Source organism: Carassius auratus, chromosome 45 (genome assembly GCF_003368295.1).
Source record: "Carassius auratus strain Wakin chromosome 45, ASM336829v1, whole genome shotgun sequence".
Lineage (NCBI taxonomy): Eukaryota > Metazoa > Chordata > Actinopteri > Cypriniformes > Cyprinidae > Carassius > Carassius auratus.
In genome coordinates, this window is record NC_039287.1 from 16,321,079 (window position 1) to 16,344,387 (window position 23,309).

At 38.0% G+C, this 23,309-nt stretch overlaps 1 protein-coding gene across 1 annotated transcript in view; it reads right to left on the bottom strand.

Moving 5' to 3' along the window:
- The window catches only part of cnksr3 (cnksr family member 3), a 47,558-nt gene that overhangs the window by 12,025 nt on the left and 12,224 nt on the right, over nt 1-23,309 (bottom strand). Inside the window, exons 3-15 of the mRNA XM_026232679.1 lie at nt 20,063-20,265; nt 19,635-19,722; nt 18,205-18,246; nt 16,487-16,606; nt 16,356-16,415; nt 16,154-16,222; nt 14,287-14,433; nt 12,969-13,090; nt 12,319-12,506; nt 11,532-11,618; nt 6,637-6,926; nt 1,040-1,115; nt 601-770 (exon numbers count right to left, since the gene is read on the bottom strand). Of these exons, the coding sequence (XP_026088464.1) occupies nt 601-770; nt 1,040-1,115; nt 6,637-6,926; nt 11,532-11,618; nt 12,319-12,506; nt 12,969-13,090; nt 14,287-14,433; nt 16,154-16,222; nt 16,356-16,415; nt 16,487-16,606; nt 18,205-18,246; nt 19,635-19,722; nt 20,063-20,265 (1,662 nt within the window). The remainder of the gene's footprint in view (nt 1-600; nt 771-1,039; nt 1,116-6,636; nt 6,927-11,531; nt 11,619-12,318; nt 12,507-12,968; nt 13,091-14,286; nt 14,434-16,153; nt 16,223-16,355; nt 16,416-16,486; nt 16,607-18,204; nt 18,247-19,634; nt 19,723-20,062; nt 20,266-23,309) is intronic.

Genomic DNA, 23,309 nt, shown 5'->3' on the forward strand with positions numbered 1-23,309 from the left:
AGATAGCTATGCGTTTGTGAAACGTAGCCATGATTTGGAGCAGGTTTTATTCAGGATATGAGATCACAAACCAAAAATAGACCAATTACCTGTGGGCCAAGTGACACTTTTCTGACACAATAAAGCCACTCCCTCTTATCTGGTCTGGATTGTGCTAATAACTTATTATTATATAATATAAATGATAAATTACCTTACTTACATTATATACTTAAAGCATTCTTAATGCTTAATGAAAATATAATTATTTTATTATAATTATATTTTTGGCTATTAAAAATATCTATTTTCTAATCATTTATTTTTTAACGCAATATAAATAAATGCTATTTTTTTTCATAATTTCCTAATTTTCAGCAGAAAAGTGAACTGCCAATCAAAGTGCTCATGAGATTAGTTGTTCACTGACAGATAACACTTCTAGCACGTGCTGTGAATCCACTGAAGCCATTTGGTTTTCTCTACTCTAAACTCAGAGTTTGTGCAACAGGCTTCTTGGATACTAATTTCCAACATGAGATAACAAGTGAAGACAAACACGAATGTTCACATTTTCCGTAGCGAAGCCACACGTTACCAGGGGAAAACCACGTAACTTACCATGTCCGATGTGTACCAGTAGAGCGAACATTTCTTCAGCACAAACCAAAACTTCTTCCACTTCCAGCCCAAGAGCCCTCTGCTCTCTTTCCTTTTGTACAACCAGCCCTGACAGTCGCCCAGGCCCAGGTCTTTCACCGAGACCCTTCTGCGGCTCATCACATCATCTCCTATCACAAACCAACGCATGCAAATGAGGCGTCAGCAGCCCTCAGCAATACTGGCTCCTTGACTTAACGGTACTTTGAAACATCAATAGCAAAGATAACATCATGCACATTTGCATGGCGCAATCAAAAGGGTCATGATTCTGCTAACAAATCCAAATTATGCTCTTTGTACATTGTGTACTCGATTATTTCACTCTTTCAGTGAGTTTAAAGCATCTATAACCTCTCTTAGCAATAATAGTCTATGTTAGAAAAGCTTTTCGGCTTACCTTGAGACTTCTCAGCGGCAAAGTCTTGAAGAGGGTACTGAAAGCGCGAGGAAAGAGAAAACAGAAATGCAGTAAGTTACGCAGTGAACTCAGAGAGACAGCGCTAATAACACAGCTGCCTCTAAAGAGAGCCTTCACTTCCCCGTAGCGCCACACACACGTCAGTGAGAGAGCTCGAGGGCATGTACACACTACTACTGATATCCTCCCTCTCGCTCTTTCAAAGCACACTCACATATAATGCTGTAGAGCCACACACAGTAAACACAGACTTCCCCGAAACTGAAGATCATCTTGAAGCTACAGTAATTGGATGGTTGATATCATGTGTGAAACTGTGACATTCGTCATATTCCAAAACACTTTTCTTTTTACCCTGATTGTTGGGTATTTATTCAAATTTCATGAGGATAAATGGATTATTTACACCTTCATGTCACACCACAGGACTTATGATGCTTATGATGCAGGGGTCATATGATGCTAAAAAGAAGATTATTTTATGTATTTGGTGTAATTAAATGTGTTTATGCAGTTTAAGATTCAAAAAACATTATCATGCATTATTGTTTGTTCTCTATGTCCTGCCTTCTGGAACGCATTGTTTTTTACAAAGCTCATCGGTCCAAAAAGCGAGGTGTGCTGTGATTGGCCAGCTATCAGGTGCGTTGTGATTGGCCGAATGCCTCAAGCGTGTGACGGAAATGTTACGACCCTCACCATATTGTGATTCGGTCAGAACAGCGGCGCGACAAGACACAAACAATAAAACCCATTACAAACAAGGCATTTGCTGCATGCAGTGGAGACATAATCACAGATTATAATGACTTAAATTGTGTTTTTACGCATTGCATCGCGGCGCGTAAACATAAAACCATGTCTGCATTTGTGATCAGAGAAACCACAGACAACAAGCGCTACTCTACACCAGCGGTTCTCAATTCCAGCCCTCGCGCCCCCCAGATCTGCATATTTGAGAATCAAAGTTACGCCTTCTTTCTTTATGTTAACATTTGGGCAGAGTTATGCAAATCTTCCCACATCATGATGTAGACGTGGGGGCGTGTTTAAACGAGCCGTTTTAGGAGGGTGTGGACAAATCTTAACTTTTATAAAGAATATCTCTTTGGGTTTGAGACTTTAGTCCTTGCAATTTTACAGATCGTCTTTATGCACCAAGAGCTTTTAACACCCCAAAGAGAAAGTAACATTTTTAAATCACATCATATGACCCCTTTAAATGTAATCAGTGACGGCACTTAAAAACTAAAAACACTCTCCATCAACCACTTGTATTAATTTCAGACTCACATCATGTGTTTTTTGTCCACATACATTATATTTTTTCAATTCAGCTCTCAAAATATGGATTTTATACTTTAAATTCGGCAATGTAGATCTTATGGTGAATGATTCATCCATGTATGTTTCATCAAATAAAAAATAAAATCTTCCGGTAAAACTGACAGATGTTATCACTCTTGCAAGCATGTTTTCATCTGCCTTATTTTTTTAAATTGTAAAATGCAATAAACAACTGATGGAACCACGTTTTCTTTTCCTTTTGATAATGTGTTACTTTCAAAGTACGTACAGTAATGATACGAAAAACAAAACACAATCATGGCAGTTCATAACCATTGCGTACGGAATTGTTTACGCGGTACTAAAAAAGGTTACATTTTCCAGTCAGATCGGATTGCAAGGAAAGATCTGTCATGATCTATACTTGAATTTAATCATCTTTGAGGTTAGCTTATCATAATGTTATTCTGAAGTTGATTTTCTTCTTGGTGTCGATATGAAACTTGACACAGAACAGAACAATTTTGAGGAATTATTTATTTTAATTCAGTCTATAACCCATTCAACTCTTAACTACTTTTCTCTTTGTGTTTCTGAAAGTAGGCAGACCAATTTAAACCAAATTTGGTCAATAAATGCTCATTGAGACAGACAGACATTCTGCTGAGTAGGTATTATGTGAAAAACATCTTCAGCAGCAGTGCTTGGGAAATGGTGGCAGCCCAATGCCTAGTTAATAGGAAGTGGTTAAAGATCACGATGCAAGCATAAAAAAAGCATTAATATCAGATCTGAAAGCATTAAATGTAGAGACAACATCTGCAAAACTAACAAAAATGATTACATTAAAATATAATGTAATGGAAGTCAGTAAAAGAACATGGTGGCTGGCTAGTTATTTCAAATGTATTTTAACAGTGTTAATTATTGTATGATATCTTGGACATTATTCACAGCCACTTTTGACCTTTTTGGCACTAAGATTTTCCACTTTGTTTGAACTATCTGACAGAAAAGCTGTTTGTTTATGCGGTTGGAAAACAAGTATATCTTCAGAAAGTAAGAAAAAATAGATGACATGCTAGCACAGAAGTGGATTTCTGACACGAGCCAGTGTAACCGAGGAATAAAGTGAACACTTACTGTCTCTGTCCGGCTCATGATTCACCTGCGGCCTTCAGATAAGAGACCAGCACATATATGTCCTCAACTGCACACAGGAAAACAACTCTTTACATACTCTAATTATTAATGAAAGTAAAGACATACAAATTAATTTTAGTTTGTTTGAAGTATCTTTAACTTGTAGTGCAGTTATATAATTTCTTACCTGTAACCAGCATGTGTATATCACCCTTGGATACATTCTAAACTGTTTCAGTGTGTGTGTGTGTGTGTGTGTGTGAAGCGCTCGAGTTTGTCTTGCCGGAGCCCCCAATACAGGCCTAACGCCTTTCGTTTGCATAATTGATTTAACCACTCGGCGTCTCCTTATCATGTTTTTTGCAGTTAACTAGTAGTCATTATAATGGAATCTTTCATTATAAAAAGGCATTATATTCAAGTGAGGTCTGACGGTTTGCTGAAAGGGACTTAGTAGAGCTGCTTGTGTGTGTTGTCAGATCAAATTCCCTGCGCTTCAGTTAGCGACCACTGCGCGGCACTGTCGCACTGCAGAAACTGACTTTAAATACTATTGAACTTTGCTTTGGGATGCATTTGTAATTTCCTTAATATTCACGTAATTCTAATATGCTACACAGGAGGGATGTAAGCTACAATTAACAAGACATGTGTACAAAAATGGGCGGGAGATAGATGGCATAGATTACCAATATACAAATAAATAAATTAATAAAACATTTATTTTTTTATGTTGAAGACTTGGGAATGAATTTTGATATCTCCAATAAATCAGATGTCAGTGTACATATATATATATATATATATATATATATATATATATATATATATATATATATATATATATATATATATATATATAATATTTTTTTTGTCTATGGCCATCCACATGAGGCCGAAGCTTTCCCTATCTGATCTTTTTTTTCTTCTTCTTTCTAAAAGAAAATCACATAAACACGGTGTCCTCTTAATAAATAGCTGCATAGACACGAAACCGACTCAAAAGGATGTAGTGTGCATGCCACACCAGTATGTGTCAATGTAATTCTCCCACAGAGATACACTAAAAACGGAGAAGACTTGGAGCATATAGGCCTATTTTTTTAGCTGCTTATGAGTGCTTCACACTCCAGTCCAGTTGGGGGCGGTAAACGCACGAGAAGTTGGTTTGCCATCTGCCATAAATTATTATTAGAAGAAGAACAAACAGTTTTGCTTTAGTAGTTTTTATAATTTTCTTTAGTAAAACTAATAGGCTCAGTAGCTTCTGCAGCACAAACACAAGAGTTTAGTCTGACACGGTAGTGGTTGCAACTGTCTGGACGAAGGGCCGGTGTCCCGCAGAGTTCAGTTCCAACCCTAATCAAACACACCTGAACCAGCTGATCAAGCTCTTACTAGGGACTTCTACTTGAAACTTCCAGGCAGTTGTGTTGTGCCAATTTAGAGCTCAACTCTGCAGGACACGGCCGTCCAGGACCGAGTTTGATGACCCCTGGTCTCTGCTTTCTGAGCCTCGAGTGCCCTCTGGAGGAAAACCATAATGGAAAACATTAGATGGCTGACTGCATTTGCCCCACACAAGAATCCATGGTATGAGAAGATTTTTCCATTTATGGCATTCTTTATTAATAGTGTCTGAAAACATAAATGAGAATCAAGTAGTATCCTATCTTGCTTAAAACTAATGACTTGCTCTAGTGTTACAGCAGGTGGTTTTAAGACAAGTGTTCTTGTTTATAACAGTTTGTTTCGCATCTGATATGGATGAAATGATTCAAGCCTGAATAACACAACAGAAGATCATGTATATGATCTAAGTAAGAGTCTGTAGTTTGCACTGAAATGTGAGTTAATAAAGTAAGAAAGATTTCTTCTGTAGCACAAGTCAAGTCTTTTGAAAGCAGACACTTCAGACTGATATGCCAGTGTCATTCAGAGATGAATTTACAACGCCTTTTAAATTCGATTTCATTTTCTAATTTGAATTGAGGTAGCAAATGGGATGCAGAGTTATAATTTGAATACGAGTTTGAGGAAGTGGAATTCAAATGGAATGAATGGAGTAATTGCTATAGGTGTAGTAATTAATAAAACTGTCAAACAAACATAAACAGTATATATCAAAAATTTGAAGTCAGATGTTTTTCATGTGTTTGAAGGACTTAATTTATGCTCATCAGTACTGCATTTAAATATATCTATACCCATTTTCTGTTTTAAGATTTAAACTGTAACTTAAAACTGAATTTTCAGCAGCTTTTTGTCACATGATGTTTTAAAAGTCCCTCTAATATGCTGATTTGATGCTCAATTTTTCTTTGAAAATGGTTGATTAGTATTTTTTTGAAAATAGTAATGTTATTTGAATAAAAATGAAAAAGAACAGCATTTATTTGAAATAGAAATCTGTTTTGTCACTTTTGATCAATTTAATGAATTCTTACTGAATAATATATATATATATATATATATATATATATATATATATATATATATATATATATATATATATATATATATATATATATATATATATATATATATATATATATATATAAGACTATGTCTAATCAGAGTAAAGTATATTATACTAATCAGTCATAATTAATTAATCAAATTGTCTTGGACCATTGAAATGTCATTAGATTGCATTTCAATAAATTCCACTTCCTGTCATTCCAAACAAAATCAAATTCTACTTCCTGCGGGGAGTGACCAAATTGTTTCAAATACACACTCTTGTATTAAAATGGACTTCCATGGTATCTTTTCTTTTTCTCGTTTCGGAGATGACATAGCTTCAACTTACGTAAGGCATATGTTTAAATAAAAAAAAACTATTTAGCAAGTGGGAAATATGCTGAACGTGTTTCTATAGTATACAATATATGCACAAATTAAATAACTTATTGATAACACAGTTCCAAGTGAAAATCCTTTTAAAGACCTGATTTTTCAGAGTAAGAGTTTTCAGTAGTGTCCTTAATGCTGATGAAACCTTAAATAAAGTAACACGCGAGGATGTCTTTAATACTGGCCCGACTGAATTTCAACAGATCCTCGTTTCAGTTCCTGTGGAACACTGCGGATTTGAAGTGGTAATACTGCACACGGATCGCAGACGAGCAGCAGCAGTGCATTCAGTGTGTGAGCAGCTTGAGTCGGGCGATCCAGCTGCTGAACACCGAGGGCTCTGAGGGGGGTCTCTTGGAAGATTTGGCTGCAGGCTTCCGAGCCACTGCTTCCTGGTAGGGTATGGTGGCGCTGTTGTGTAGGTCTGCATTGATAAAACACTGGCTGCCGCGGATGTGGTCGACCCCTCGGACGAGCTGGCGTTCTCCTGTGGGACGGTAGGGCAGCGGGTAACAGGACGACTCTTCTGAGATGGTGGGGATCTGTTCGTTACTCAGATATCTGTGCAGGACCTCATCACCTGAGAACAGACAAGACACCTCATGTAAGGATGAGAGATATTTACTAGAAGTGAAAACTATTGGTCACATTCTTAAACCACTCAAGGACTCTGAGGTCGTCTTCTTTTAACTCAAGCACAATTTATTTATCTCACACTATTTTCTTCCTCGATAAACAAATGTATTTTTGAAAATCATTTTATTTTTAATAATAAAACATCTTTGGCTAAAGTTTTCAGTGCATTGGAAATGACACCACAAATGTTGGATAGTCACGATTTGGGGTGGGGGGCAAACAATAAATAATAAGATGATTAATATCTCTTTTTTACATTCTCAAAGTTTTAAACATAATAATTTGAAATATAGCACAAAAAAATCCAAGTCTCTTCAAGTGTAATCTTCATTAGAATCTACCAAAAGAAACCTTCAGATATGTCCATCAAATAATCAAAATCATACTCCTTTACTCCTGCTTACAATTGGGCACACATTTACATTACTGTCTATAAGTGAATATGGTGCCACTGATTTCAGATTTAAGTGTTGGACACATTTACCATTGTTCAGCGAATTTTCACGGGTGCAATGTTTAATAGTAATTCACGCGATAAGGAAATTAGAAGATTTTTCTAGTCAGATTTCCAACAAAAAGCTACTTGTTTTGAAAGTAACTTTTCAAGTTCAAGCTGAGCTTTATTGTCATTCCGCTGCATGTGTGAACATGACCTCACAGGACCACGGTGCTACATAAATACAGACAATACAGACACACAGTATAAACCTATACACAACTAACCGACTGACAGATTCTGACTATAAATATACTATATATATATAAATGTTTATCTATACATAGACTGGAAAAGAAAAAATATATAGACTATACAAATGCTTCACATTATACTCTACATGTGCAAAGAGAAACATCGTAAGTCAAGCAGCTGGCTGGGGAACAGCTGGATTATGTACATACAGCAGTGTGTGACTAAAGTGTCTAGTGCACATAGAGGAGAATTGCACAAAACACACTTGAATTGCACACAAACACACACAAAAAAAATTCAGACAGCTCTTCTGTGATGTGGTAAGGTTGGGGGGTGTTTGAGGGGTGGAGCTGAGGTGATGAGATGGTCCAATGTTTCAGGAGATAGGAGGCTTGTGTGGGGTTTCAGAGGAGGGTGGGGTGATTTGAGTTCAGGGCTCTCACAGTCTGGCCGAGCAGGCTCTGATACTCTGGTACCATCTTACTGATGGTAGGAGCTGGACGAGACTGTGGGAGGGATGGGTGGTGTCCTCCACGATACTTTTGGCTTTGCTGGAGCATCGTGTGTAGAAAATGTCCAGGATGGAGGGGAGAGGGGCACCGATGATCTTTGCAGCTGTGACCACTGTCCGCTGGAGGGTCTTGCTGCACTACAGTTCCTATACCAGAAAGAGCAATGCACGCTTCCTATGGTTCCTCTGTAGAATGTGGTGACGATGGGTGGAGGGAGACTTGCTCTTTTCAGCCGGACAGGTTGTTAGTTCCACACCATTCAGCCAGCTTTGCCACTTCCTCTCTGTAGTGTGTTTCATCACTGTTGCTAATGAGACCTACAACAGTTGTGTCATCCATGAACTTGATGATGTGGTTGGAGCTGAGCTTGGCAGTGCAGTCGTGGGTCAGCAACGTGAAGAGCAGCGGGCTGAGCACACAGCCTTGTGGGGCACCTGTGCTCAGTGTGGTAGTGCTTGAGAAGATGTGGTCGACAGACTGACTGAGGTTTTCCATTTAGACAGTCCAGGATCCAATTATAGAGGGAATTGTTAAGGCCCAGCAGGTTTAGTTTATTAATGATCTGTTGTGGTACTATTGTGTTGAATGCTGAGCTGAAGATGATGAACGAATCAGAGTCTTTATTTTCAAGGTGGGTAAGAGCCAGGTGGAGGGAATTGCATAGTCTGTAGAACAGTTTGGACGGTATGCAAACTAGAGCTGATTGAGTTTGTTGGGGAGGCTGGTTTTGATGATGTGCCTATCAAAAAACGTCACCATGATTGGAGTCAGTGCCATGAGACGGTAGTCGTTTAGACAGGACATAGGTGATTTACTTTGGTACTGGTATGATTTTTGTGGATTTGAGACATGTGGGGATGACTGCCTGGCTCAGTGAGGTGTTGATGTTATCTGTTTTGGACATCTGTCAGCTGTGCATCACAGTCTTTCAGTACATGCCAGATATGTTGTCAGGAACCACAGCCTGGCATGGGTTAATCCTGGATAGGGTCTTCCTTACGTCGGCTGGAGACAGACAGAGCACCTGGTCATTGGGAGGTATGGGTAGTTTTTGTGCAGGTGTGTCATTCTGCATTGCAAACCATGAATAAAAGTGGTCATCCGGGAGGGATGTGTCGTCATCACAGGCCTGTGGCAGGGACTTCTAGTCAGTGATGGTCTGAATGACTTGCCACAGGTTCATTGTGACTTCTGTCTGTGGAGTGAATGTAGATTTTTTTGAGCATATGACCGTTTTGCATTTTTGATGCCAGAGGACAGATTGGCTCTTGCTGTTTTGAGGGCTGCTTTATCTCCTGATCTGAATGCTTCATATCTTGTCTTTAACATTCCACAAACCTCTGTTTTCAACCACAGCTTTTGATTTGCATGTGCGGTGAAGGTCTTGGCGACTTTAACATCATCAATGCACTTTTTGATATAAGCACTCACAGTTTCAGTGTACTCCTGCGGGTCTGCGAGGTTGTTGTAGGTGGCTGCCTCTTTAAACATGTTCCAGTCTGTTCACTGAAAGCAGTCCTGTAGTGTTGAGGTAGCATCATCTGGCCAAAATGTGATGAGTTTTTGAACCGGTTTGGCAAGTTTCAGAAGTGGCCTGGTGTCAGCATAACAGAGATGCGATCCGAGACTTGAGGAGGAGGCAGGGTACAGCCTTGTATGTGTTTTTTCTGTTGTGTAAACAAAAGTCCAGAGTGTTTTTCCCCTTGTTGCAAAGTTTAAGTGTTGGTAGAACTTTGGCAAAACTGTATTTAGGTTTGCGTGGTCATCAAGTCACCAGCTATTATAAAAAAGCTATCGGGGTTATTTGTTTGTTGTTCGCTGATGGTGCTGTACAGCTCACGAAGCGCATCCTTCGCTTTAGCACATGGCGGGGTGTAAACTGCGACACTAACAATGGCCGTGAACTCCTGCGGCAGATAGAATGATTAACACTTCACAAACATAAACTTTTTTCATTACCACAGCATGGTTACACCGCTCTTCGTTGCCGTACTCGCACAAGCCAGCCCCGCAAGCCTTTACCAGACAGTGCTGTATCTCTCAGTGCTCAGTAGCAAGTCAGTGCATCTACTAGCGGAGTCCGAGGTGTTGTCGTTTAGCCGTGTTTCAGTGAAAACAAACAACAATCACTTGTCTCATGCTGTGTAGACGACTGCGTTGCATTAAGTCCAGTTTATTTTCCATAGAGTGAATGTTTGAGAGCTTGAGTGGTGGACTCTCTGGTCTAGTGGGGTTAGCCCTTAGCCTAGCTCGTGTTCCTCTATGCTTGCCGCGGTTCTGTCCCCTCTCACACTGCCGGCGTTGCCATTTTGTGCGGGTAGCGTCAGCAGGTTCTCAGTAGTCACCGGCGAATACTGTTGTTTGTACACACTGCCAATTTTCAAAAGGCTCTGTCGATCATAGATGTGTTTATCTGATGATTTTGCGACAAGGTGAGACTGTTCGAAGATGAGGAAACAAGATTAACTGACATAAAAACACAGTTTTTAGGACCCAGAGTAGCCGCTGCGTCCGACCGCGCTGGCATCTTGGATTTGTCTCTTTTATGTGGGATGCGATTTATACATCACTACGCTTAGGAGAGTTTTTTGCCTACAATATTCCATTGAAATTTTGCCAATGTGACAAGAGAAGAAATTGTTGAATAAAGTTGTTATTTTTGTTTTCTGTGCGCACAGAAATCTATTCTTGTAGCTTCATAGCATTATGGTTGAACAACTGATGTCACATGGACTATTTTAATGATGTCCTTACTACCTTTCTGGGCCTTGAATGCATCAGTTGCGTTGCTTTCTATGTAGGTTCAGAAAGCTCTCGGATTTCATAAAAAATATCTTAATCTGTGGTCCGAAGATAAACGAAGGTCTTACGGGTTTGGAAAGAGACTGGGGTGAGTGATTAATGACAGAATTACAATTTTTGGATGAACTATCGCTTTAAGTTACATTGTGGCAATAAGTTACAAAGTTGAATTTACGTGTATTTATCCTCAAAAGTCTGCCTCTGCCAGACTACAGACTAAGCAACAATGTAAAAAAAATCATGATGCAACATGGTAACCTGCCATTGACTAGCTATGATGACAGGCATTCTTCAGTAGCAAAAAAGAAAATAACTCTGCTTGTGTATATAGTCTTATAGTATATAGTCACATGTTTACTGATGAATTATGGGTATACAGAGATTACCCCTTGAGTTACTGACAAACAGACAAAAATGCAATGCATAGTGTTATCTGACCTTTGTCTGCTCCTGCCCATGTAATTGGGCTTGTGAAATGTTTACACTGACTGCTGGACATTAACTCCCTTCGGCGGTAGTTTAAACAGACAGGTGCTGCACTTACCTTTCCTTCCAAGAGCCCAGGGTCTGGAGGTGGAGTCCGACGTGCCCAGGCAAGTGTCTACCGGCATGGACATGGGACGCGGCTTCCCTAAAGCACATGCACAATGAAAGAATCAGTCTAATTGAGTCTTTGCTTTTATTTAAAAGCTCAGAGTGAAAAGAAAGCAGACGTCAAGGAATCAAATGAGTCTCCTCTTTTATTTCTGTGCAGGTTTTATTTGATTTTGTTTTGAAGCTTTGTTTAACTTAACTTTTTTATTAACCTATCATGTTAAAATTATAAAATGGAATGCCCATTTAATGTTTGCATAAAAAAAAAAAGTTAAAACATTTAAAAATCTTGACATTTTGAATGATCAGAGAGCATTCGGAAATAAAATTTTCATAACTTAATTGGAACTTTAGCAAAAAGTTCTTCTTAGAACATACTTTTGTTAGGTAGGTAGTCATTTGATTTTCATAAACAACTTGCTTCATTTTAGAACAGAATGCAAGATACCTTGCAGTTCATGTTGATTCAGTAACGGCTCTGACTGATTCAGTGAGTTCATTTATTCTGGAGATTCATCAAACTGATTCAAACCTTATGATTTTGACTTTTTTTTGCTGTAAGAACAACTTGAAGTGGACTAGTCATCTTGAAAGTTTCAATAGATAGCTCAATAGAAATACATTTTCTTTTTATTTCGAATTATCACACAATTCTGAGAAAAAAAAGTGCAGTCCATGGTGAAGTTACTTTAGTGATGTTACAAAATAAAGTCACGAAGGGTTGAACAGGTACTGACCTCTGGATGGTGTCCGCTGTCTCATTCGCGCTTGCGGGACTCCGACCTCAGGTGGGTTTATGCTAACTTTGCTGTTATAATCGCTGATGTTTGAACGCCGTCTACTGGCTAAATCCAGAGATGAGTTGGGCGACTCTGAACCTTTTGGTCTCATCTTCACACCTGTGTGTTCACTCGTCTCTGCATCTCTACAGACATACAGAGATAAAGCAGCATTAACAGACCAAGTTAAACCAAAAGTGGAAAGTTTGTATTTACAAGTTGGGAAGTCGAAATTACAATGTCAGGTGTGTTCGAGTAACTTTGGCCAGCTCAAGATGGTGATGTACCTGTTTTGCAAATAATTCAGAAGATATTTCTACAGCCATACTTCTACAAAATGATGTATAAATTATGTGCATCAGGAATGTTTATGCTTTTTAATGAATTGATGAAGATGCTGTAAATTGAATCGTTATCGTACATATTCTATCATAATTGCTGAATTGCCGAGTGTCTGTGTTGCATACGAGCCAAAACTGAAGTATATTTTGAGCTAAGTTTGCATAATTTGTAATGTACTGCAATGCAGCTCATTATATTTTGCAACAGAGCCACAGAGTAATTGATTTAATATTAGGAGATACATAATCAGAGAAACAGATACTGACCGTGGGCTGTATGGCATGGAAGGAGGAGGAGGAATATAGAGATCTAGAATGGCAGGTTTCTCCGGACGCTTGATTTGCACAGGATTTCTGGATGATTGGGCGGCGGGCACATGCAATGGGCTCTAAAACAAACAAATAAATGAGTCCCTCATTCTGCCCGGAGTAAGGTATATTTACATATGATAGCTGTGGGGAAAAAAACTGCGAAATTTCATAATATAATCTTTAAATGAAATTAGTTGGATCACTGAGCTTATAATTTTTGCTTTGTTTAAATCCATAGACCTTTGATAACCATAGACCAAATTACAACACTAAGGCTCTTTGTACTGAAATATTTTTTTCTTCTCTGGGACCAGCAAGACATGCCAACTTTTGTTGAATGCGGGCTTTTTTAAAGCCTTTAATCGTAGATTTTGCTAAAGCAAGAATGGCCTTAAATCCACATCATTTCAAGAGTATTGTTCTACTTTTGTAGAAAGAACCCATAATAGTCTTTATACTCAGTAAGTTCCTCTATGGATTATGTGAATTGCATAAACAGATATTAAGAAAGATGTTTGTTGGCAAGTAGGGCTTTCATTCATTGAAAGGTACATTATATATAAACTAGAATGCCTGATTTTAGTCCAATTGCTTTTAGGAATACAATTAGCAGCTTGATTTGAAGTAGCATTCATCTTCATACCACAAATCAAAGTACCTCTTTATAATGGATTTTTTTATATTAAAAATGTTTTGTTTTTTTCATTGAAGGACAATTGTTTTCTTGAGTTGTAGTCTACAGTGTGAGGTGCAAGGTGTTTGGGAGAGTCCATATGGACTAATATTACCTACGGTTTTCCGAAAATCAATGGCTGTGTGACATTTGGACGGGGATTTTAATCAGGTGGAAACACACATCCTGATGTGAAATCTTAACTGCTGTTAATCAGCATAAACCAGCTGTGGATGTAACATCAACATGCATTTTCAAAGGCGAGTTAATGTGTGTGTGTGTGCGTGTGTGTGTGTGTGTTTGTGAGCAGAGGAAGAAATGTTGCATTGTTTTAGTTCTACAACACCCATGCAAATCCATCCACTCGTGTTGAAACAATGAAGGTTCATGGAGTTTGTTCAAATGTGGAACACAGAGAAATGGCAGAAAACCCCTCACAAGCTGTCATTTGCCGCCTTCAAACAGTCTACACAAGTGTTCAAATGTTTGGGGTCGGTAGGATTTTAAAATGTTTTTGCTCACAAAGCCTGCATTTATTTAATCAAAAATACAGTACAACTGTGAAATATTATTCCATTTGAAATGGACTGAAGGAGATACCTGGACGGCTGGGGGTCTCCAGCGCATGTTCTTCAGCAGTGCAGGTGTGAAGCCACAAGTATCCGATGGTCTTTTCTTCACCATCAGTGTCACACTCTGAGGATCTTCTCTGAGCTTTTCCACCAGATTCTTCAACTGCCAGCCCACCTGAGAAGAAAGCAGTACATCTGTTTATGGGTGACTCTTACAGTTTTGCCTTCATTTCTTGAAACCACGACTTTTTCATAATCGTTCCTTTATTGCTTGTACTTGTACTTGTACTTCTCATAATTGTGACTTTATGTCTCATGATTGCATATATTTTATTATTCTACTTTTATTATTTACTTAAATAGATAACTGTATTTTTCACAATTACAGTTGTACCGTTTTCCTCATAAATTTGATTTTATGTCTCAAAATGTGGCTATTTTGTACAAAATGTGTTTCCTTTAAACTCTCACAAAAAGAAAAATGTGTTTTATTTATTTATTTGCTCTGAGACGGAAATGCCCTTGTGAAACAGAAGTACACTTTAGAATACTACTAACTTATTACAGAAATAATATACTGTAAAAGAATTCGGTAACACTTTATTTTAGGGTCTCTTCACTAGTTTCTTATAACTAGAATATTAGCCATTTATTAGTACTGAATAAGCACATATTAATGCTGTAATGATGAGCCAGAGACGTTCGGATCCAAATGCAGCACTTTATTAAAGAATGGTCAAACAGGCAGAAATCAGGAATGGCATCAGGTGTGTCAGGGATAACCAGAGTCGAAACCAGAAACAAGCAGAGATCGGGGCAGGCAGCAGATAATCAGAGTCGGAGTAATCAGTCCAAAGATCAAACACGGGAATGATAAACACAGGGAGAAACGCTCGAAAATGTTATACAGACTAAACGACTTCGCAGTGAGTAAGAGAGAGTGTGCTGCTTTTATGTGTGTGTAAATGAGGTGCAGGTGTGGCAAGGAAATTGGCTGATGAATGAGGTGCAGGTGTGGCAAGGTGATTGTGATGCAGTGACTTATGGGGAATGTAGTTTGGGTGTGGTGCAACAGATGAGAGGTGCTAGAGTCCAAGTGACATCTGGTGGTTGATGGGTGGAATGGTCCTGAGTGGAGTGCCCTCTACTGAAGTTCATGGGCACTCCATCTAATGATCGTGACAAATGCCTTATTCTACATACCTAATCCTACCCAATACCTAAACTTAACAACTACCTTACTAACTATTAATAAGCAGCAAATTAGGAATTGATTGAGGGAATTAAATAGTGGATAAATGTGTTACCAAGAATTCTAAGTACAAACTTAATGTAATGTTCTTAGGCAATTAATTTTATGTTATTTACAATTTTACAATACATTTTATTCAATTAAAATGAAAACTTTTTATAATCATAAATGTAATAAATGTCATATAGGTAATAACTCATTTGTTATGATGCAGTTGCAATTTAGTACATTTAAAATGTATTAACTTTTAACTTTTATACTACAAGTGCACACTCAATAAAATTAAGTGCACTTCTTTTTGAAAAGGGTGGACTTCGGGACATAAACGATCATAAATGGGGGAAAGCTGATCCTGTAGCTGAGCAAATGTAGTCTGAATAGCTTTATGCTGTACAAATACAACTGGGCAGGCACCAACCCAATGCTTTCTCTGTAAATATCAGGTGAATAAAAAACAGCACTGATCCAAAACAATGATAAAGGTGTTCATAACAGTATGGTTATTCAAAAGGCCTTTTCATCTCCCGCTCTCTCCCGTGGATCAGGTTTACTCAGTTCGACACAAAAGCTCACCATCTTGTCTCCTCTCACTCTTTTAGGTCAGAACAATTACCCATAATCCTCCTCACTATCATGGACTCACCACTGTTTGTCTGTTGACTTGAATCACCTCATCGCCTGCATGAATCCTCTGAGTTCGGTCTGCTGGAGACTGAAGGGTGAAACAGACAGACGTCATGAATCATTTGAAGTAATGCTTGTGAACTCTGTTTCTTGTGGTTCTCGGCAATCTATTGGTCACAGACTGTGGCTTGAATGATGCTACAACAGATCTGTTGACTCACATTTTCTGTAGTTCCGGTGATGACGTGTAGCCCATCGTAAGTGGATTTGATGTACATTCCCTTTAAAGAAAATATGTAGTTGTTAAGCAAACAATTCCAGCGGGTCGTGAGCTGAAGCTGTTGACACTCACCAGTCCCTCGTCTGCTTTGATATTAGTGATGGTGACTTCCTCCAAACAGGTTATTTGACTCTTTAAGGGGTCAGAGGTCATCCTCATGGTGGAATCGCAAATTCCGGTCAAAACTTTTGACTGAAATGAACAGAAAGAATATGATTCATATGTAGGACTTCATAAGGCTCAACCCAGACTCATTGTAAAAACATTTACGCCAAATATTACATTGTTTAGTGACATTTTTAAAGAGAAACGTCCAGTGAGTGGTGCTAAAACTGGTTGTTATATGTACTGTGGCAGTTCGTAAATGAAATAACCAGTGATTAATTGGTGCTAAAAGGTTAGTGCTTGTTTGAAAAAAATGTGACCTAAAGCAGTTGTGATAAAGATGCATTTGCTGACACAACCATGTCAACTTCAGCTTGCTTCTAATTGTGTTTGAGCTCTTTTATAATGATTCATTTCATGGGATTCTTTCCCAAGTGCTCTGCATCACAAGTGCAGTGCTGTACCAGGTGGGCTACCGAGCAATTTTACTATGCCAGAAAAGGCTCATGGCATAAACGTATCTGGGTGCACATTTTAGCGAGACACGAAATACATACCAATAAGTACGTATCACTGCAGTTTCCAAAAGAAATGAACACTAGAGGCAGTAAAACTCTGACACCTTTTATTCCTTTTCACATAAATTTACAGAGTTTAAATTAATAAAGCGTATTTTTTCGCAGAATTACTTGAAGAATATCATGTTGCGACTTCAAAACAATATTAATATGCTGGGAGATTTGAAAACTGATGCTTCTGAACATTAATATCGCAGATATCCAGCTTTATATCTATGGGTTTTCAGAGGCGGTAGGTTTGTTCGGTATCTCACGGAGTTCGGAGATGGACTTGGAGATGGCGAGGAGCTCCAGTTCGAATCCCATGTAACCACAGTTGGACAAAGCCGTTCAAATCTGCATATAAGTTAGTTGAAACGACATCAACAAATGCGTTTTTTATATCAGTTTTTCATTTGTTGACACTATCGGGTAGGTTTAGGGTTGGGTTTGGTATAGGGCATACATTTTAGCGACGGTCCCCGGATCTTTGAATTCTGAATTGCCGCAATACATACAAGAAGCAACATAACAAAAACACAACAGTACGTAACTAGATTAACATAATGAAAACGTGCCAGGGTTCACGTATTAAACCTGTGTTTTAGCGCCACTCAGTGGACATTTCTCTTTGAAACTGTTGCGAAACATGCAGTGAGGTACGTAAAAAAATGGTCTTGCATTTTTATGAGACTGGATTGCAGAAAAGCCATATATAGAAAACTGATAATGTAACGTTTGTTTGTTTTTCTGTACAAACTGTTGAAATTATTGTACTGCATTACATTAATGCATTTAGCAGACGCTTTTATACAAAGCGACTTACAGTGCATTCAAGCTAACATTATTTACCTAACATGTGTTCCCTGGGAATCAAACCCACAACCTTGCGCTGCTAATGCAATGCTCAATCACTTGAGCCACAGCAACACAGTTTTTGCATCCAAAACATTCCTTTAATGGCGATTGTGTTATCTACCACAGGATGTTTCAGTGGTTCCTGAAGAAAACATCTCAAACTGAACAATCCAGTTGCATCTCCACACTCACAATGAACACAGATGCATCACAGATAACAGCTGAATATCTGACCCGAGAGAAGTATGGCATGCAAGACTTTCTACTTACCACTTCTAATATCTTCTCCTCCATTTCAAACACTGTGCAGTCCTGCAATTACAATGGGAGGATTCGCATGAGACGCCACATTCCCGCAGGAAAATATGCAATGGTAAACATGAAATCAAAATACCAAAGAAAGTATTTAAGAAATGTAATATGAGGATTCGAAATATGGAATGCGCTGACAAAGAGATGGAGAAGGGGTTCATTCTGATTTAAAGACGAGTTTGACAGGATAATTGCTGCAGGGTTTGAGGGCTGTGCTGCTTGAGACTACGAAGACATCGATCACAGTTATGAGCCGCCCATCCCCGGCTCAGTGAAACCATATGTTTCTGTGTGCTTCAGGACACATCTGTGTGCTTAAAGAGTTCATCGAGACATACCTTACTACACTACTGTTTGACATGATGTTTGAATTAGCTGTTACTTTTGTTAATAATTGATCAACTGACTTTTTTACAAATTACAGGTTTTTTTTACAATTAAATCTTATTTACAATTTTTGTTCTCAAATAGTGATAACTCTGACAAATAAATGCTGTTCACACAGGACACTTTCTTTTAATGCAGCTAGACATTTCGACAAAAAAGGGAATTTAATGTCTTGAGAAGTGGTTTCGCCAATTCAGAAAATAAGTATAACTCTGATATGATGTATATAATATATTTAGTTAATTTGTTTTAGTTTAAGTTATTTTGGCAACTAGCTAAAATCTGTATTTTATTAAATTATTTATTTTGTTTCAAGTAGCAAAATTGTATTTTTTTCTCTTTCTGCTTTTAGTTTTAGTTTTAATTAACCTGGTAAGACGTGCATTTATTGATAAATATTTTGACATTTTTACAAACAATTACAAAGGAAGAAAGAAAGAAAATGCACTCAATAAGAATGTAATAATTCAAGGTAACACTTTAGTATAGGGTCCAATTCACACTAATAACTAGTTGCTTATTAGCATGTCTATTATTAACATATTGGTTGTTTATTAGTGCTTATAAAGTGCATATAATGCATGACATCCATAATCCTACCCAATACCCTAAACTTAACAACTACCTTATAAACTATTAATAAGCAGCAAATAAGGAGTTAAATGAGGCAAAAGTCATAGTTAATGGTTATTAATAGTGAGAATTGGACCCTAAAATAAAGTGTGACCTAATTCATTTTTAAAAAGTAATTATAAAATAAAAAAAAACTTTTATATTTCAAACAAATAATTCAATTATTATTCAAATTATCTTTTTTGAATAGTTCAATACAAACTTGGTGAATGAAAAGTAGCAGCCTGCAATTGTTACCTAAAACACCAAATAAAACATTTCCATAAACAGTGATGTCAAATAATATTTTTTTGACTTTAATAAAACTAGTTAAACTAGATATGTAGACTTTGACTAGGAGATCAAAGCTGAAGAACACAGAAACAAACCTTCTGGACAGTTGTGGTCAGTTCCAGACAGAGCTGAATGATCTTGTTTTTGGTTGATGTAAAGTCACTGACTCCTGTGAGGGGAGTCCTGCAGACGAACAAACAGAACAACGTGGAGCTCATGAGATGTTCACACATCTGGTATGATCTGGTATGTGATGTTTCGAGCCCGGACATGCAGTGAACGTATGTGTACATGTGTATGACATCACGAGGAAAGATTTAAAGAGTTTTGACTGAACGCAGAAACCAAAACAACAGTTGATGAGACAGCTGCCAGTAAGAATGTGACCAAACTGATTTGCATTCACTGACTTAAAAGGCCTCTGTCCTACCATTTCTTCCAAACATTTGCACAGCCTTTACATTACGTTAGGTGAAGTCTGTAAGAGGCAGAAAGAGTGTGTTTGTGTGTAAATCTCACACACCTGTCAAGCCAAGCCAGCATGCCCTTGGCAGCCCCTATCAGCTCCACCACAGCCGTGAGGAACACGTTAGGTGGTTTGTTAGGACTTCCTCCATCATAAGAAGGGTTCTTCCTGCGCTCTGACGCACAGTTGTGCAAGTTGTTGGATGCCGCTCGCATCTGACCCACCAGAGTCTTCAAGTTATCAGTTTCCACGCCACAGTTCTGCAACGACAAAAAAGCATTCACAATCTTTTTAGATTAATCTAGATTTTACGTCTAAAGAAAGTGGTGCTTTTCCATTCAGAAGTCAAAATCCTAGGGTATTGGGTGTTACTATGTTTTTGCATGCTGCTATACAGTTGCTTGGGTGTTTTGGATGGTTGCTTACTGGCCCAAGTAAAAAAAAAGTGACCAATTCCAAAAGATATCTTTCACTCTTGTAAAAAAAATAAGTATACTTAGCCTACCCTTAAAAAGAGTAAAAAATACACACACATACTGTATATATATGCACTTAAAGGTTGAAGTTTACAATTTAGATTTAGGGGTTCATTCACATCCCTAATCATAAGCAATAATAATAGTAATGCTAACAGTGCCTTGCTATCAAATGCCTCGCTTATCAAGCCCTAAAGCAGTTTCCGTTTGTGTATCTTCCACTTTACTGATATGAAATGGGAAGTATGTGGTGTTTGTAATGCCATGTGACAGTGGCTACAGCGCAAGGGTCATTCTCACAACCTTTCCAGCTCAAAATCCCATCACATTCCACATTGAACATGGTCACTGCCTGACTTCAGAGGGATTCCTGAAAGCCGTCTCAGCCCTAAACCCAGCCAGACACCGACCGACAGACTTCAAGTCTGCCAAAAAGTGCAGAGACTTTGGCCTGGTCAGCAACAACAACAGAATACAGGTGTTTGAGAGAAATCTGAACCTGAACTGAGTTCAACGAGGATGCAGGTGCTCTTCTGGAATCTTCTCCTGTTGTTTTTTATTATAACAGAGCTTTAGCTATGATGAGTTCATGATGGCAGAATTATTAAAGGAATGAAAAGGGGTAATCCACCCTCTGTTCATTTCAAGCTGCACTCTTCAACTGCCAGAAATTAAGAGCAGAATCTCTCTCACACAGAGTATTAAATTAAACACAAAAAACATTGTCAGATCACAGTAACATTTCACATTGGAATTCATCCAATCATGTTTGGCATCCCTGCTGTCAAATTTGGTACAACGGATCTCGATCTGCCAATATTTCACATGCATGAATATGAATAATATTATTTTTGTTTTTTTAAAGGTGATCTAGTCCTTCAAAACTCATGTTGAGTGTGTCTCAGCTACTAAAACCATAAATGCAAGCCCAGTTTCTCATGTGGGCGTCTGTCAAAATAAATGCACATGGCACCTCTGCAATAAAACTCATGGATTCGGATGGCGATTTATTCACAGTGGAGAAATGAGTTCTGTGATCCTATAAACCTGGGAATGCACTGCTCACATGGTCAGTCGCATGACCGTCTGCTGGAAATACAATGTCACATGCTTGGAAGAAGAATGAATTCATATTTAATAATATCCTATTTATCATTTGATTATTTAAATCTCCTGTTTAAAAAATAGGAAAATAGACGCGCCATAGTTGAAATGGTTTTCTGTCTTGCATTTTATCACAAGACAGAAATATAAAAACAATTGTGATAACAGTCAAAATTGCAAGCTATAAAGTCCTAATTACCATAAATATAATAATAATATTTAAGATAAACTTGCAATTGTAAAAACTTGCAAAAGTGTAAGTAAATCACAATTCTGACATGTAAAAACTTAAATTACGAAACATTAAGCCACAATGCTGAATATATATAAAAGGTCTCAGTTGTGATATTAAGTTGCAGTTGTGACATACAGTCACAGACGTAAGTCAAGTATGTAACATATACTTTAGTTAAAACTGTGAGAAATGTTAAATTGAAATATAAAAATTTTCATTTGCAATTGTGAAGGAGTCAAAACTTCAAGATATACAGACCCAAGTACAAGAAATGAAGTCACCACTATTATTATTATTACTTTTATTATTTTTAAAGAGCCACAGATGGGAAATCAAAAATTACCTGTATTACCATGTATGATGTAGCTGTCCATCAGTGTAAACAATGTGCAAAGTAATTAAACCAAAAAGTACACAATTTATAAAGTTATTGGCTTCTAAAGTAAGGAGTCGACTCTGAATCGCTGAAACGAGTCGTTATAGATTTCAAATCTTTTGCCCATCTCTATGTATGTCACTAGGAACACTTTGCATAATAATCTCCGCCTACCGTCTTGGGAGAAACTGACCTCTGACCCCCCCCCCCCCACACACACACACAGACGCTCTGGTTGGTGTGAGAGCATCATGTCGAGGAGACAGTGTGTTTTTAATTGTAAAGGCAAGTTTGTTTTATTTTCACTGCCAAAGAATGAAGATCAGAAGAACCAATGGCTAAAATTAATTTTTACCACAATACCAGAGCAGTACAACAAATCCTTGTTGTGTTCACAACATTTCACTGATGACTGCTTTTCTAATCTCGGTGAGTACAGCGGGATTTTCAAAGCGTTTGGCCATAAAAGAGGGTTCATTACCAACTTTATTTAGACCAACAAGCATCTCCGAATCACAACGCGAAGTATGATTATGAAGTAATGTGTTTGTTTTCTCCCGAGCGTCTTATCAGTATGTGTGCTGTCTGCAGCCTTTCTCTGCACTGATTTTCATTTACAAACACGTCATTAAAATCAAGAGTAACAAGTGCTGCTAACAGATATTCTGTGATAAAGTAATCCATATGAAAACAACGCGATGTCCGTTATTAACGTCTCCCTTCATTATATCTAATGTGACCACGCCCCCGCGCTGAACGCGCTATTCAGATTCAAAATGAAGCGCTCGGCTTGAATACACCCACACAGAAGAAAAAGCAGCGAGACTGTTCTCAAGTTTTTTATTTTACTGTTTGCTTCGCAATGAGAGGAATAAGACATAATTCACCCCAAAAAGATGCTAACGCATTGTTTACCGCGGAGGTGTGTGCGGAACAACCAATCCAAACTGGTTATGTTAGTTGACCAATCAGAACACAGTATGCTACCGAAAGGTGGGGTTTAAGGAAACTGAATCTTTTGAACAGCTTCGGGCGAACCGTTTGGGGATCTCTGAGAATTGAGGTAACTTTAAAATGATATTTTGACAAAATGACAATGTTTTTTAACCTTGG